The sequence below is a fragment of the Heteronotia binoei genome, chromosome 3 (genome assembly GCF_032191835.1).
Source record: "Heteronotia binoei isolate CCM8104 ecotype False Entrance Well chromosome 3, APGP_CSIRO_Hbin_v1, whole genome shotgun sequence".
Classification (NCBI taxonomy): domain Eukaryota; kingdom Metazoa; phylum Chordata; class Lepidosauria; order Squamata; family Gekkonidae; genus Heteronotia; species Heteronotia binoei.
Genome location: NC_083225.1, coordinates 72,127,284 through 72,144,165, shown reverse-complemented (window position 1 = coordinate 72,144,165; position 16,882 = coordinate 72,127,284). Strand labels below are relative to the sequence as shown.

The 16,882-nt window shown below is 38.1% G+C and overlaps 1 protein-coding gene across 2 annotated transcripts in view; it reads right to left on the bottom strand.

Annotated features, from left to right (window-relative positions):
* Positions 1-16,882, bottom strand: part of CDKL5 (cyclin dependent kinase like 5) — a 109,310-nt gene that overhangs the window by 13,589 nt on the left and 78,839 nt on the right. For both annotated transcript variants that reach the window (XM_060234027.1, XM_060234028.1), the window contains exons 9-14: positions 15,382-15,571; positions 14,113-14,193; positions 13,501-13,652; positions 11,710-12,736; positions 7,714-7,819; positions 1,862-1,985 (exon numbers count right to left, since the gene is read on the bottom strand). In XM_060234027.1, the coding sequence (XP_060090010.1) occupies positions 1,862-1,985; positions 7,714-7,819; positions 11,710-12,736; positions 13,501-13,652; positions 14,113-14,193; positions 15,382-15,571 (1,680 nt within the window). The remainder of the gene's footprint in view (positions 1-1,861; positions 1,986-7,713; positions 7,820-11,709; positions 12,737-13,500; positions 13,653-14,112; positions 14,194-15,381; positions 15,572-16,882) is intronic.

Genomic DNA, 16,882 nt, shown 5'->3' with positions numbered 1-16,882 from the left:
ATTTAAGCAGCTAAGAGACCAACAACATTTTGGGAGCGTAAGCTTTCAAAAGTCCAAGCTCCCTTCATCACCCCTCCCAAATGTTGTTGATCTCTAAAGTGCTACTGGACTCAAATCTAGCTGTTCCTAAATTAAAATATGCACTGTATGAAGAATTCCTTTTGCCAATACTGAATTTAAGGCCAATCAATTACCCAGATTTTATTCCCCAACTTCTCTATGGTGACACAGAATTTATTATGGGAGAGAAAAATGTTTCTTTATTCACTTTCTCCACCTTCCTGACAACTATATTAATCACAAAATATCCTAAATTATACATGGAAAGATGCATTTTCATCTCTTTTCAATAGCTGAGGTAGTTTTCTTAAAAATACCAGGACTCTACAAACAGCTTTAATGCCCCTAAAAAGCTATTTCTCTAGGCTAGCCACCCACACAGCACACATTCACACTATGTTATACTGCTAACATATGTTTAGGTAGAAGAAACAGTCAAAATTAAGTTTTTAACATCTTTATTCCCTGCATTTGCCTCATCTGGTGCCCAGAGAATGGTAATTCAAAACTGTACAAGAGGATTAAAGTTACTGTATGTACCTTGTAGTACTGGACATATACTAGGACATTCCCATTTTATGCAACTGCCAATTAAACTTAATTTAATTTTAACTTAACCTTGTAGTACTGGACATATACTAGGACATTTCTATTTTATGCAACTGCCAATTAAATTTAATTTCTCCTTCAACAGTCAGTAGTAGATAGAAGGAAACTAGACTTGTTTTTATGCAACTGCCAATTAAACTTCATTTTTACTTTAACTGTCCATAGTGGATAGATGAAAGCTAGACTTATTTTTTATCAAGTGACCCAAACTCTATTCCAAATACATTGCAGCCAAGAAAAACAGGAAAGATTGCTCAGACCACACCACAACAAACAAAGATTTTAAGAATGAGGAAATGTCCCACTTAATCTGATATTATATTTTTTAAAAGAAGACTAGGATTAACATTATGAACATATGAAGCTGCCTTATACTGAATCAGACCCTCGGTCCATCAAAGTCAGTATTGTCTTCTCAGACTGGCAGTGGCTCTCCAGGGTCTCAAGCTGAGGTTTTTCACACCTACTTGTCTGGACCCTTTTTTGGAGATGCCAGGGATTGAACCTGGGACCTTCTGCTTCCCAAGCAGATGCTCTACCACTGAGCCACCGTCCCACCTGGCAAACATATGAAGCTGCCTTATACTGAATCAGACTCTAGGTCTATCAAAGTCAGTATTGTCTACTCAGACTGGCAACGGCTCTCCAGGGTCTCAAGCTGAGGTTTTTCACACCTATTTGCCTGGACCCTTTTTTGGAGATGCCAGGGATTGAACCTGGGACCTTCTGCTTACCAAGCAGATGCTCTACCACTGAGCCACCATCCCTCCCCTAACATTAGAAAGTAGGCAAGAACAAACATTTGATTCTTACATTTCAAGGAACTGAACCTTCAATTTTGGAAACTACAAAATGCTTCAACTTTAGTTTGAGCAAACCAAAGAAATGGACAGGGCATAAGGTGCCTAAGGAACATATAAAGCTTATAACAGAATCAGACCATTGATTCATCTAGTTCAGTGTTGACTATTCAAAATGATTATTGTCCTCAAGAATCTCCAGCAGAAAGATGTCTTTTCTAACACCTGCTACCTGAGGTCCTTTGACTAAAGACTTAGGGACTATTTCTATTCTGTGAGCAAAATGTTTGCTCTGTCACTGAGACATAGTCCCTTCCCAAGTGCCATAAACACCTTTCCTATTACCACCCTTCCCCCCCACCGTTATTTCATGAAGATACCATTACTCTCACCAGGGATCAAAAGCAGTTTGTCTCTTTGAGTGACTCGTTATATTGCTGCTCTCTGCTGGTAGTGCAGGAATTCTGTTAGAGGCACTGTTATCTAGGAATGTTCCTTCTGGGCGTGGAGATGGAACTGTAATAAAAAAATACCAAGTTGGTGTTCATCCACTTTCATTTGAACTTCTCTTTTTTCACAATGCAATAAACATGATGGCTTCCTATTCATATTTGTTTGTAACTTAGAGAAAGTAAATACACTTTCCCCAAATGTGATCATCAGAATTATCTTTTTATTTTCTGCACTGTCAGTTTATGAAATACAACATGCTATCAGCAATGGCAACTGTATAACAACAAAGGGACTAGGTCTTAACACGGGAAAAACAGAATCAACTTGGAATCAATTTTTAAAATGATAATTACTTTAATATTCTGATGACATAATTCTCTCAAAAAACATCACAGAACATCCTGCTTACATGACAAATAAAGCTAAGTCTTTTCCGTAGTTAATAAAGCCAGATTGTGGCTGAGAAAATAAGTTTTGACATTATTTTATCATAAAGTAGATGCTCTAAGGAAGCATAACAGCAAATTCTGACGTATGTACAGAAGCACAATATATTTAACATTTTAAACAGTCCCAGCAGACACAAGATAAGTTATCTACTGATGCATGTAAAATTGTTCCTGCTTTTATTTTTTGTTTACAAATGCACATTTAAACACACACAAATCTACTACGCATCTCCCCCAAATATTTTCTCAAAAGCTAACAAAATATAGATATCAAAGAAAGGTAAAATATGCGAGAAAGGTCAAATTATTATCAGTGCTATCTGGACCTAGAAGAGTGTAACTGCTCAGTCAGGATGGCACTTTATGCAGAGAAAGCTGTAGGGAAAGAAAGAATGAGCAGTTGACCGGCCCAGAACTAATGAAAGTACACAAACTTCAGTAGTTACAAATCCACAAACGTATGCCAAATGCAAGTTTTGGTTCAGGGGTCTCCTTTTTACAAGGAATATTTCATAGTGCTCTGTGCATAGTGGAAGATCTCTACACAACGCTCAAGAGTAAACAATGGTAATACCTGCAGTGTTGATATACTAATATTTTTCCGCTAATGAAGTTAAACTCATGTTACCATACTTCGAAACTATTCATAAGAGTAGATTATACTAACAAATTATTAACCCAAACTATCTGGGATCAGGCAGCACACCCTTCCCTATCCTGGCTGTTGTAATAAAGTTCCAGATCAAAACAGCTGGACAACGTATTCTATTCAAAGACAAATACTAAGGACTAGGGCTGTCAATCAAATTTTTTTTTTGGTAATATCTGGAAATATTCGCTAATCCGGATATTTCCAAATAGTGGTATCCGGATATATCCTAATATATTGAGATATCTGGATATTTCTGGATATCTTTGGCTTCATTATACCCTATGGGCCATTGAAGTCAATGGCAACATAGGGTATATTGGAAGCCGCCTGGAAGGAAGGAGGTTTGGGGGAGAGCCCCCAAAATTGCAGCGGAGCTTCAAAGGGCTCTCCTCCAAGAAACCCCGAAGTCCCAAAAAGATTGGACCAGGGGGTCCCATTCTAGGGGCACCCGAAAAGCGTTCCCCTATCCTACCATCATACCCTATGGGCTACTGAAGTCAATGGCACAACATAGGGAATAATGGAAGCCGCCTGGAGAAGAGGGGGTTTGAGGGAGAGCCCCCAAAACTGCAGCAGAGCTTCATGGGACTCTCCCTCAAGGAACCCCCAAGTCCTAAAATGTTTAGACCAGGGGATCCCATTCCAGGGGCACCCGAAGAGGGTGCCCCTATCCCACCATTATACCGTATGGGCCATTGAAGTCAATGGCACAACATAGGGCATAATGGAAGCCACCTGGAGGGGAGGGGGTTTGGGAGAGAGCCCCCCAAAATGGCAGGGCAGCTGCAGACGATTCTCTCCCAAGACCCCAAAAGGCTGGACCTTACTGTGGGCACCCCAAAAGGCTTTACTAAGGCACACACAACTCCAACAAAACCAGAAAAACAGTAAAACACAACCAGCAGTTCAACAGGTCAGGTCACCACCAGGTCTGGCCAAACATGTCTCAGGTGCCAGAGAGGAACAGCCAAGCAAAGGTCAGCACCCAGAAACCAAAAGTAGTCCAAACCACACACATACACCCCAACACAACCAGGAAAAACAGTAAAACACCACCAGCAGTTCAACAGGTCAGTAAGCCACCACAGCCTGGCCAATGGAAAACAGAGGAAGAATCAGACCCCACACACCATGTCAACCAAAGTCTGGCATAATTTTAACAGGCAACTCCAAAAAACAAACAAAAAAATTAACAAGCAATTCCAACATTTTTAAGATTCCAAGAAAGGTTATAAAAATAACACAGATTAAATTAAATACTTTAAGCCAGGTCATGCAAGAGCCACCCCCTCCCCCAAGCAACCAGCCCCCAATAGAAAACCAACCACCCAAAGCAGGAGGAAAACTAAAGGTTTTAAAAAAGTTAAAAATAAACCTGCTTCTAATCTGAACAGAACTCCCCCCCGCCCCAATAAACACACAAAAAAGGGGTCATTTTACCAGATGAAGATCCCCCAGTCAAGCCAGAAACACCAGCAGCTAAGGCCAGGCCACAGAGAGCAGAGCACAGCGAAGGGCACAGAAGCTCACTCACAGTCTCTCTACGATAAGTTAGCAAAACAGCAGCAGCTTTCTTGCTGGAGCACACAACAGCTCCGAGGCATTTGGAAAATGCGTGGTTGTGATTGGATCAGGGGCCTCCCCCTCCTCCTCTCCCCAGACAGAGGTGGGAAAATCCCTGAGCATTGCATTTTGCAATATTAAGCAAATTCCAACGTGCTCTCATCACTAATACTGTCAGACAGGAGGATTTATAAAAATTAAGAATGAGAGCCAATGTCCTCTCATCATATTAAATACAGCCTTATCCCTATCTAACACATTTGAGCATCACAATCTCTGCATTCAGCAACCAATATCTGACTCTTGAGACACATGTTATGGTACTACTCACACAGACTAGGGAGACTGAAACAACCAGCAGCTGTAGCTTAATTTGCTATTGCAGTCTGTGTTATGACACCTCACTCCATCACTACATTTCTTGTCATTAGTTGCTGGCATAAAAAGGCAAAAATTGGCTAGTAAGCCACATGTACTTCTTTTCAGAAGCTAGCAAGGGAAGCTGCCATTGTTATTGTTGTTCAGCCACACAGTTGAGTCCAACTCTTTGCGACCCCCTGGACAAAGTCATACCAGGCCCTCCTGTCTGCCATCATCCTCCAAAGCTGCCATGCATGCATTCATGTAAATCTTCACAAAAAAATTAAGAAATTTGCTGCTGCCACAGCACACAAATGTAATCAAATATATCCACCCAAGTGCCACATCTCTTCAGCCTTCAGGGCGTTCACACATGTTCTTTGGTTGCAAAAGCCAGGCCAAACATTCAGGAATCAGACTCCTTTTTCAGCCTTTGGGTTTTTTTAATTTAAATTTCTAATTACTACCACCACAAATTCTAATCCTAAACTCCTTACTGTTTCTCATATTTCACTAAACCTATGACAGAAGTGTTTAGGATTGCCAGGTCCTACAAAAGAAATAACTGAGGACTTTGGGGGGTGGAGCCAGGAACAAGGGTGTGACAAGGATGACTGAACTCTGAAGGGAGTTCTTGCAAACACATTTAAAGGGACTGTATGCCTTTTAAATGCCTTTCCTCCATTTGAAAAGAATCAAGGATAGGGGCACCTTATTTTCGGATTCATAGAATTGGATCCCTTGGTCCAATCTTTTTGAAACTAGGGAGGTGTTTTGAGGAGTGGCACCAGATGCTATGCCGAAAATAAGGTCACTGATTCAAAGTACACCCCCCCCAAGCCTCAGATATTCATGGATCAATTCTCCATTATATATGGGAATTGGTCTCCATAGGGTATAGTGGAGTGCCCAGCAGACATTTCCTCCACACCCTTGCTTTCTGCTAACCCTGAAGTGGGGGGAGGGTCTCCACACTGGGAGATCTCCTGCCCCCACCTGAGGACTGGCAACCTTAGATGTTTTGCAGTACACAACTTAATATGCAGTATAACATAAAGACTCCCCCCCCCCTTTTTTTGGAAGCCTGGAGTACATCTTTCTGCTATATCTTCCTAACTCTTCTACAGGATAAACATTCTACTCTGCAGAGGCCAGAAAGCAACCTGTAGCTCACAAATTACCTACCGGAGATACCTGACCTAAGTCTTACCTACTCCCCACCCTCTGCCAATTTCTCAAAATTCTATTAAAAAGGCTCAATTTAATTGACTCTTTGAGCCAACACAGAAAGCAAAGTTAGGCAATGAATTTATCTAGCACCATAATGGTGTAATGGTGTAAAAAGAACTTCACAGAGTTGCATTTTTATGCCAAACAACAAAATAGGCATTGTACTTCTACTAAGGATCCCCAAGGGACTCGGTAATAAAACCAATGCTGGTGACTTGAGATTTGTTGAGCACTGTTATACCTGATGCTGGTAGCAGATACTGAACCCTTCCTACTCCACCCTGGTATTTTTATTTGTATGTCCTGGATGCTTTTCACTCCTCGCAAACACTACCTGCCAACCACATACCTAGAATATTTACATACAGAGTCCAAAACCACAACAAAGCCCCTAAAAGAGACTGAACATCCCACAGCAGTTTCAACTCGCATAAAAAGCACACAGCTGATTTATAGTTAATACACTTTACTGAACTGAGAAAACAAATACCAAGTCTCTGTGAAAGCTAACATAGATTGACATAAAATGAAGTGAGAAGGGCACTTAGATAGAGTTTGCAGGAAACACCAGGACAGGTAGGCAGTTGCTTTCCCTCCAGCCAGCCCCAGCCCCCTAACTCCACTATGAATGGGTACGTGTAAACAACTTTGTGGATGAAGAACACATGGTTAAAATAGTCATGGGCTCCACTGGTGTTTCCTTTGCCCTTAGGGATGCACTGAAGGAACCTGCCATGTTGCAGTGTCTTGTTGCTGCTGACAGCAGACTGAGATAGTAACAAATGTTCCCTCTAAACTGCAGAGTCTTGTGAACAAAAATTCCACTTTGTGAGTTACTGGTATTAAAGTTGTGAGGTACCGGCATTAAAGTTGTGAGCCACTGCATAAATCAGTTTGCTCTGGTGCCATTTTTCCTGAGCTAAGACAAAAATCTGTAAGCTGGAGCTAGAGGGAACACTGGTAGTAACAGGAGTCTGTTGCAAGGAAGACTTGGAACTGGTTTCATGAGCCTTTCTTGCCAGCTGATTCTGTAATAAAGTTGGGCATGGAGGATTAGCAGGAAAACCAGGCTTAAACCAGGATACTGCAATTGTACATAATGCAAAATTATAGTCAGGACCAAGTGTGGTTCATAGACTAGTTGCATATCCTGGCTTCAGTTAATCACAGTTATAGGTTCAGATGATCAATTACCTTTGATTATCTTAATTAAATCACAGTTTTGTGTTGTCTGAACTGACTACATTCTGGTTAAGAGAAGACAAGCTCTAAGATCCCACCAAGCCCTGAAACATCTTCCCTCAAGCAGAAGGATAAACTGAAAGGGAGAACAGAACAGGTACATCAGAACAGTGATTCTATCAGACATTTTTAAACCCTGCATATAGTTCCAAAAACAGGCGGCTTTCTCCATATCCCAGTTAAGGATTTCTTTGCCAGGGAGAAGAACAGTAATATTCAATCTATAATTAAATAGTGATCATATTTTATTAGAATAACAGTAGCAATACTGATTCAGTTTTATATGATAAAATACCTCTGTAAAAGCTACCAACTCTCCTTGGTACAGAATCATTATACAGAAGTCTATTTTCTTTCGTGGATGTTCCATCATCTGTGTGCGGATCATGGTATGTTCCACCCTAAATTTAATAAAAAAAATTAGAGCAAACAACTTATTAACTAAAAAGCTTAAATTGTTCTCCAGTGATAGGCAACAGGATAGTAATTAATCTGTGCACTTTGCTTTTAATCAACTGAAGTCCAACACAATGGAAAAAGGATCATGGTATAGGAATCTGAAAGAAAACCGTAAGTATAAAGTGATTCAAACTACAGACTTTTATGCATTGTTAAAGGATTTTGTGATTATTGCATCCATCCCTATTGGTTCAAGCCCCCACTTGGTTCAAAGGCTTGCCCCAAAACGACAGTCACAATCATTAGCTTCAATTTATGCTCAGAGCTTTAGCAAAACAGAAGAAAGTTCTAAGCTAATAAACTGCCTCTGAGCTGCTCTGCTTTCCTAGCGTTCAGACTTGACAGAAAGGCAGCAAACTTTTATTCAGCAGCACCTCTTAGATATCCTGACTGGATTGAGTGGCAAAGTAAGTTTTTAATACACATAGAACCCAAGCAATGGACAACTTTCAGTGGAATTATAAAAACATCTTCCTGAAAGTAAGCCTTGCTGAATAGTAGGATCCTGAGTAGGCCTGCTAATGAAACCACAGCCAGGAGGAACAAGCAGCCATGAGCATTTTCTGGTTAGAAAAGTAGAAAAAAAATGGTAGTTACACATACTGTGACTAATAATCAATATTAAAGCTACAAAAGCATCCAGAATCTTTACAGAGCATTCAGTGACTAAAGAAGTGTGCTTGTAGACAAAAGGTTATACCTTGAGTAAAACTTTTGTCTTAAAGGTGCCAGTGGATTCAAACTTTGTTCTGTTAATTACTCATCATTTACATGCAACAGCACATTTAATGGTATTCATATATATAATGTATATGAATAGCATCTAATATATAAATGTCAATAATAAAGAAACTAGTTAAATTTAACAGTTTGTTTACAGGAATTTACTTTAGTGGTAAAACATTTCACATTGTCCCAGATATTTAAGTAGTATCTTACTTAACTATACTGTACCATGCAATTTATTTTATACAGTTACTTTTTGCTCATTTTTACATAAGTATATGCTTGAACAGAACTCTAATTCAAACTAGGATCAAAATGCAAACCTGTCTGTTTATGCGAATGCAAAGAAAAATATTAGCCCTTACACAAAACATTTCAGAATGTATGAATAATTAAATGGGAGTCAGGAATCATTAAGGGTCTTATCTATTAATAGATTTGTATAATGGCAAAGCAAGAATATAAATCAACCAAATAAATAAAAAAGATTATGGCACAAGAGAGTTTCTTTTTTTCTTGGACTCTTTTCCTTCTGCACTCCAGTAGTGGTGGGGTCTAAGAGTGATTTTTACAAGGTTTCACTTGTTTGCCAACTGCAACAATTACTGGAGAAAGCTACTGTTACATACACTTTGGTAAGTTTTAAATTGCAATACTATATGTGTTTTATCAGTGGTTGCCTTTGATGGAGATTTGGAAACTCCAGATTGTTCAGAATGCAGCAGCCAGAATAGTATTGTGGTGCAATGCACATTATGCACCAACTTTATATCAACTATACTGGCTTCCAGTTTTGTTTTGGACCCAACACAAAATGTTGGTCTTTTAAGCCCCAAAGACCCTAAAGGACTTCCACCTACATATATCTGCTCCTGCACTGACAAAGACCAAAGAGGTGTTGCTATAGAAACTCATTATGTCTGAGTATATCTGATGGGACCAAATGCAAGGCTTCTGGACAACTGCTTCAAGACTTCATAATAGCCTTTACTAGGAATTCCAGTTTCCTCAATTATCACTTTCAAATTGAAGACTTCTAAAACATTTATAGACTGTTCCTTAATAATCATATTAAAATAACTTTTATCCCAGTTTTAGTAACAAATTTCTTCTTGTAGTTTGTATTTGCCTTGGGCATAATTTTATTGAAAAGCAGCACACAAATGCCTAAATAAAAGTTGATAAATGGAAAGAAAAGGAAAGAAAACTTGGTTACATGTGACTTCTATTCTGGAGTTTTCAAAATGTTTACTCTAGGAACAGGAGAAGAACACAAATAAAATACAGTAAGCAAAACACTACCAGAAGCTAAAGGCTCATGCCAAGTGCATGAACTCACTCTTGCCTCCTCTTCCTGCACAGTATGATTAGGCTGAAGACAGAGGTGTTCAACAAATTTTTACTAGCTGTGATACTCAAAAGCAGATTCCTTCACTGACTGCACTTTGCTTTTTCCCCAGTAATTAGGATTCTTAATCAGAATTAGATCTTGGTTAAAAATACCAGCTCCTGGGAAAGAGCCAATTATCAGTTAGTGAATGCAACTGCGTTTAGACATCAATACTAACTAGAGTTACTTGAAGACTTCCATCTTTGATCTTGGACCACCACATGGAAGAGGAAGGAAGAGCAAGGGAGTGTGAGAGCTTGGTAATCAATTTGCATAACCCGATACATATCAAGCAGTATGCAACCAGCAATCATATATGACAGCCCACTGAGACTCAACAGCTACCTGTTTTTCCTGCCTGGAAAGATTGTTAAATTCCACATATGTCACATTATGCAATGTTATGATATTGACTACATGGAAGTATTTATTGGAATACTGAACAAAAGTTATGCAGATTTCATCCATATTTCAAGTATCACCTCCCCAAAAAATAAGACCACCAAAAACCTCTTTTAGAAAAATATCAGTAACTAATATAGCAAAAATTAAACAGTTCTGCTTTATATTAATATATGGTACTTCTGATGGCTTTTAAAAATAAGACTAACCCATGACTGAAGCTAGTGGAAAATATTCTGAGTAAGTCAAGTTTTGATAACTGGAGTTCAATCAGGTTTTTAAAAATGCAAATTTGACTTGTAACTGTTAAATCTAGTCCAAGAAAAGATACCATATTCCCAAAACTCCATGCTTCATTTAAGTTTGACAACCACATTCAAGGAAGGAGATTTCAGACAACTACTGAAGCACTTTTTGTAATTCATCTTACATTTTAATTTTAACCTACATCATCACTTATTCCTAGCTTTAGTAATAGGACAAATTATTCTCTTTATGCAACATAATTTTAAATGCTTGAAAGACTGTCAGGACACTTCTCTTCTCTCTGTCTCTTTTGCCCCAATAGTCTAAACACAATCAGCTCTTTCTGCTTCTTCACAAGATTTATCTTTACAAACTCCTGTATACTTCTTTCTTGAACCCTTTCCAGACTATCAAAATCCCTCTTCCATCATGGTGCCCAAAATTAGATTGTGTACTTCAAGCTATTTTTCTTAAATTCCAAGCAAAATTGTACAAATATTTATTGAGATTTGGAAGCAACACTGCTATTAACGTCACCTAAACAGGCATTAGCCTATTATAACAACACTGGTCCATTTTCAGAAAGTTTTCAACCCTAATCACTGATATAGGAAAACTAATTAAATGTCCAGGGCTTCTTATGTGCTTGCCTGTATCTGAATCAGACCTGACCAAAAGTTATCCAGAACAACTGAAAACAACAACCCTTTAATTTTTCATATGTAAACATGTCTTTCTGTATTCCAATCCAAAATGCCACTCATTGAGAAAAATATGAATAAAAATAATGCTATAAAAGCAGACTAAAAGATGCATGACACACAAAATTCACCATTAAGAAGTCTCTAATTTCTAACATGACCACACACTAGAAATTGCCTATTTTATATAATAAATGCCATAATTCAAACTGAACCATTTAGGCTTTCCAGGAGGGGATCTTAGGTATTATTACAAAAGACAAAAATTCCTTTTCATAATTTGATCATGCATTCAGTCAACAAAGGGGAAGAAATGTTTAATAGACATGGGAAGAAGATTCTGCAACAGCCAACAATTAAAACTAACCCTATTAGGATCTTCTGTACAATCTTCACGTGAAGAACCAACAGATCTTGTAAGTGACTTATGCTGCGCCTGTGGAGATAACAGTTGCAGGCTGTTTGCTCTGGCTGCCATCCCTTGCCCTATGCTTAAGCCACCCTCTGAGCCCTTTGTCCTCACTCTGTCCCGGCTCACATACATAGAATGTCTATGAGGGCGCTGTTGTGAAGAGAAAGGACTTGTGTAACCTAGGCCATAAGAAAAAGATTCATGGGGAGCAGATAAGGAATGTGAATGGCTTCCCTCCATATGATCTGGCAATTTCAACTCCTCCATTGTTTTGGAATGTCTTGTAGATGGTCTTCGTGATTCAAGTGTACCATCACTTCTGTTGTTTCTCCCAGAAGGACTGAGCAAAGTTCTATTGTCTGCATGGCGAGGAGGTGTTGGTGTAGTTGGAGAGTTCAAGTCCAAACAGCTGGATGGAAAGTACCTACTGCTGTTTGAGTCTGCAACTTGAATTCTGGCCTCTGAAAGATTACCCACAGATTTAGAATCTGTCAGAGCCCCATGACTTTTTGATTTTGTCCGATACGAAGGGCTCTTTGAAGACTGAGGAATAGTATCAATGTAGCTGTGACGGCTATGCCTTTCACCTGGTTGCAGTGTGCCAGTTTTGCTCTGAGAACTCTCCATAAATGAGTGGCGGTTATGCTGAGATCTAGAATTTGACTTCAGGTATTTTGTACCTGGACCATCAGACGCTTTGGCTTCTGAACTGAAATCAAATTCAGTTTTTGTCTTTGCTTCCTTTGGACTGAGCAGATGTGGTATGTTGTTATTAGCTATATCTTTGCTGCCAGATCCAGAAGAATTGCTTGGCTTTTTTGACAGCATAGGACTATGTGAAGTTACAGGAAGGTTTCCATTTAGAAAGCTTTCATTTGGTGGAAGTGCCTCTTCTCTTTGGACTCCAACTCCCACATTCTGTATATCTTTGCTGTTTGATCTGTGATGAGACTGCACAGCAGTACTTTTGCTACTTTGATTTCTATAGTATAACAGAAAGAAAACACACATTAGTAATTTCTGTCTTTGCACATAGACTGTTTCAGTAACCCTCTTGCCATTTAATCTACTGCAGATAGAGCATGCACACAGCACGGACTGAGACTTTTGGCCTGAAGGTTGTTTCAGGCAATTGGTAAATTTACAATAAAAACAAAACCTCAAAGCCCAGATTCTTAAGGATCAATAAAGTAGACAGAAAACATGTATTGGATTTTTTGTTCATTCCTACTTTCAAAAACATAAACTAGAAAATGAGAGCTGAAGAAAATAATGGAAGGCCAGCCCCATTCCTTTTTTTCTAATCACCAAGGTCTATGAACCACTAGACTTAGGAAGAAGCATTTCTATTAGATATATAAATAAGTTGGATAAGTTGTTCCGCCAGGATCTACTGCCACTTCAAGAAAGTGACACAGCAACTTTGCTGCTGAGATAACTCCCTCTATTTTCCAGTGTGTCCAACAGGCAATAGGTTTGTAGGAGTAATCACTGGACCAATTTTACTCTATTTACCAGAGATATCACATGGTCTTAGCAGTTGAATGTAAAATACTGTGTGCACAATGGAGGTGGAACCAAATTTACATTACGTTTTATTAGAAAGCCTACCTAAGATATATTTAAACCTACATGTATAACAATGACTAGTATATTTGGAACAACTTCTCATTTCTGTCAGCTTTTTTAACCAGCTGAAATACGTGCTATACTATGACAATGATATAATAAGGTAAAGTAATTTACCTGTTAGATAAAGTGTTACTGTCTCCATGGTAAGGTTTTCTTTTAGTTGATCGTGAAGGTGAACGATCTAAGAGCCTCTGTGTTTGAAATGATGGGTGGTTCAGACACTGCTCTGTTAAATATCTGTCACTTGGATCCAGTTTTAACAAGTTCTTTTGAAAAGAAATTCAATTTTTAAAAATATTGGGCTGTATATAATATAGAAGCAAAACTATTAATCCCACTAAAATTTACATCAAGATATTTGTAACAAATATCATATTCAACTAAAAAGAATTTAAAGCTACTTATATAAAAACAGTTTTAAATAGTCTGTTTAAAAACTGAGTTCTAAAAATCTACTGCTAAAAAATCCAACAAATGTAGATGTTACCTATACAAGAATTTATTTATATTCACCTGTACAAAATCCTAGGTGCTTAAGTGACTTCCGGTGCTCCCAAACTGTGCCTAGCTATGAGTCCATGATACAGATATCAAGAACAATGTTCATTCTGAATCTTCATAAAATCTCATTGACTGTTACATTTTATTTTTTTTTAAATGTATCCCTCTATATTAATTTAAATTTTAGTAAGAATTGTGCTTATAAAACAACATCAATATTCCTACCTTCATAAGGTCAAGTATAACACCACTTAAGATTCCTAAATATCTCCTTTCCAAAGACTGCGGATGGTTGACTGCAGGGAACTGTACAAAAGCGACATACACATATATAATTGTAGTATTTGCAAAAGTCACCAAAATGCTGTTAATATATGATGACGTAAAATTATCCAGAAGCTTAGCTATTAGCTGCTCTCTTGAAGTAATAAGAAAATGACATACAGATAATCACATGAAACACCAAAAGTGCATTTCACAGATTTATAAACACAAAACCTTTTGGCAGTCAAAATAATGGAATCACTATGGTTATGTGAGGGACCATAGGACCTCAATGGACAAAAGGCGCGTGAAACAGGAGCTTCAATTTAGGCAAGAATGAGTGAAAAAGCTGGCTGGATCCAACCTCTATGTGCATATGTGAAATTATGTGTTTCTTGTAAGGTTATTTTTGCCATCGACAATGATGTTCACATGAATTCTGTAGCATAATTTAAAATTTAATAGAATTAAAACTTGATTGATCCTGTTTCTAATGGCAAGTAAATGAAGCTGTTCACCTGTACAGAGCTTACATTTAGGCTACTGGCACATCCTGTCCCAATGTCTCTGCACTTTTACTCCTCTTTTATTTCAGTCAATATTAATATTCAGGGCTTTTTTGCAGAAAAAGCCCAGCAGGAACTCATTTGCATATTAGGCCACACACCAGATGTTGTCATTGTTTAGCGCAGACAAAGATGAAGAACTACTTAACACTGCAATCTATTTGTTCCAAATTTCTTCGTAATGATACAACACTTGGAATGGAAATGGATACAAATGTCCTAAGGATCTTTTGATGGTGGCAACTGTCCTATGCCAAGAAGCATCTCAGAGAGTATGTTAAAATCTTATTTGACTAGCAGTGTTAATAGTTCTGCAAGCTAATGTCATCAATTTATAATAAATAAAGCACATAAATTTTTACCTGCTCTGTTTTTTATCCATACATATACATATTTAATCTACTATACAAACTAAACTACCAAATTTTGTAATCTGCAAATTTCAAGGGAGAAAATCCTAAGAAAATCAGCCCCCCCACATTTTAGAGCATAGTGGCCATTTACCATGAATTTAATTAGGTACCTGTGCATCAATGTTTCATTACTATTTTCCAGTAATTTCTCATCCACTTTCCAGGACAGTACTGAGGAATGTTATTTTGGCAAAAACATTCTGTGCATGCAGTTCACCATCTGAACATGCATAAAACAATTTAAGCATTACCCGCAGCCCATGGAAACGGGGATTGCTGTAGAAAAGCTTCATCTGCTCTGCAGGTAGCGGTCCGAGCACCTTCTGAATTGTATAAAGTTGGTCAATTTCACTTTCTCCAGGAAACAATGGTTGTCCATCACTAAGTTCCCCAAGAATACAGCCTACAGACCACATATCTACGGACTTGCCATATGGGGCTCTGAAAAGAAAGTATATGTATACTATTGCTACTTGCAGATCAATTAACACATTTCAAACAATCTATTATACACATTAACATTTAAGTAATTTTTTCCTGTATTGATCCAAGATCTTTTACCCTTAAAAAAACCCCTTTCAATTTCCCTCTAAATTACTTTATTACAACTACAATAGTATTGTTAGGCCACCAAAGTGGGAAGATTGTTTTTACATGCCTCCATTCAAAAACTGTTTTAGTTTTGCAGTCTAATTTACAGAGGTATACAAACTTTTTACAAGAAATCACATTAGGCTCTTTATTTTCTTTTCTAAAGGGACTTTCAATTGAACTAAACTGAGCTACCTTGGTACAATAAACATTTACGTCAGGATAGTAGTCACAGTTAATCACTTGCTTAAGTTAAAGGAAACTCAATTCTATATTTCAATACCATTTTTATATGAATGTCAATGTGCTGAAAAGCAAAATGATTTTTAAAAGGCAACCTTCCTACTAAAGGGCATGCCAGTCAGAGGATTGGCACATATCATATTTTACGGGAACTATAATGGGAGGCATCTGTAGGTCTAGCATAGTACTGTATTTGTTTCTTATATCACCTACAATAATTTTCATAAGAATACCATATAGTTCCTGACAAATATCTCAATAATACATGATGCTGAACATATTTTTGAGTATATATTCTAGTTGATCCAAAGGTACCAGAAATAGAGGGGAAAGTGCATCACATTTGTATATAGCAGGCAAATGTTTGGCAATCTGTCTCAAATGCACTTTGGTCTCTTTAGCTGAAAGACACAATGGCAATATTTTATCTAGGTGAATTAATAGGAAGTGAGAAATAAAAATTCTTAGGTTTGTGGTGGAATGCTTATTACATTCTAATACTACTGAGAGTAGTACTACATTCATATTTCTATGTTTAAAGCTCAACAGAATTCTTCTTGTTTCCATAACCATTTGGCCAGTCTTCTTATCTTTCCCCTCCTTACCAATTTCTAGTGACTGCAGCCTGTTGCTTTGTTATAAAAATGTAAAACTGTGCTGAAGCAGCCACAGACTTACAAATACCCTTTTTATTTTATGCCTTATGTTCCTTGTAAGGAAAAAGCCCCCTACTTTTCATACACATGGACATCGTAGTCACCCGTCTGGGTGCCAGAGTGCTTGGAGACAGAGCTCTCATACATCTGACAGAAGGACGTGGGTTTGCCTACCAAAATGGAAAGGACGCTAAAGCAGCGCCCAGTGTTCCTGGAAGAGCGCCAGCAAGGAAAGCGGATGGTTTCCAGTCGCTTTGGGCGA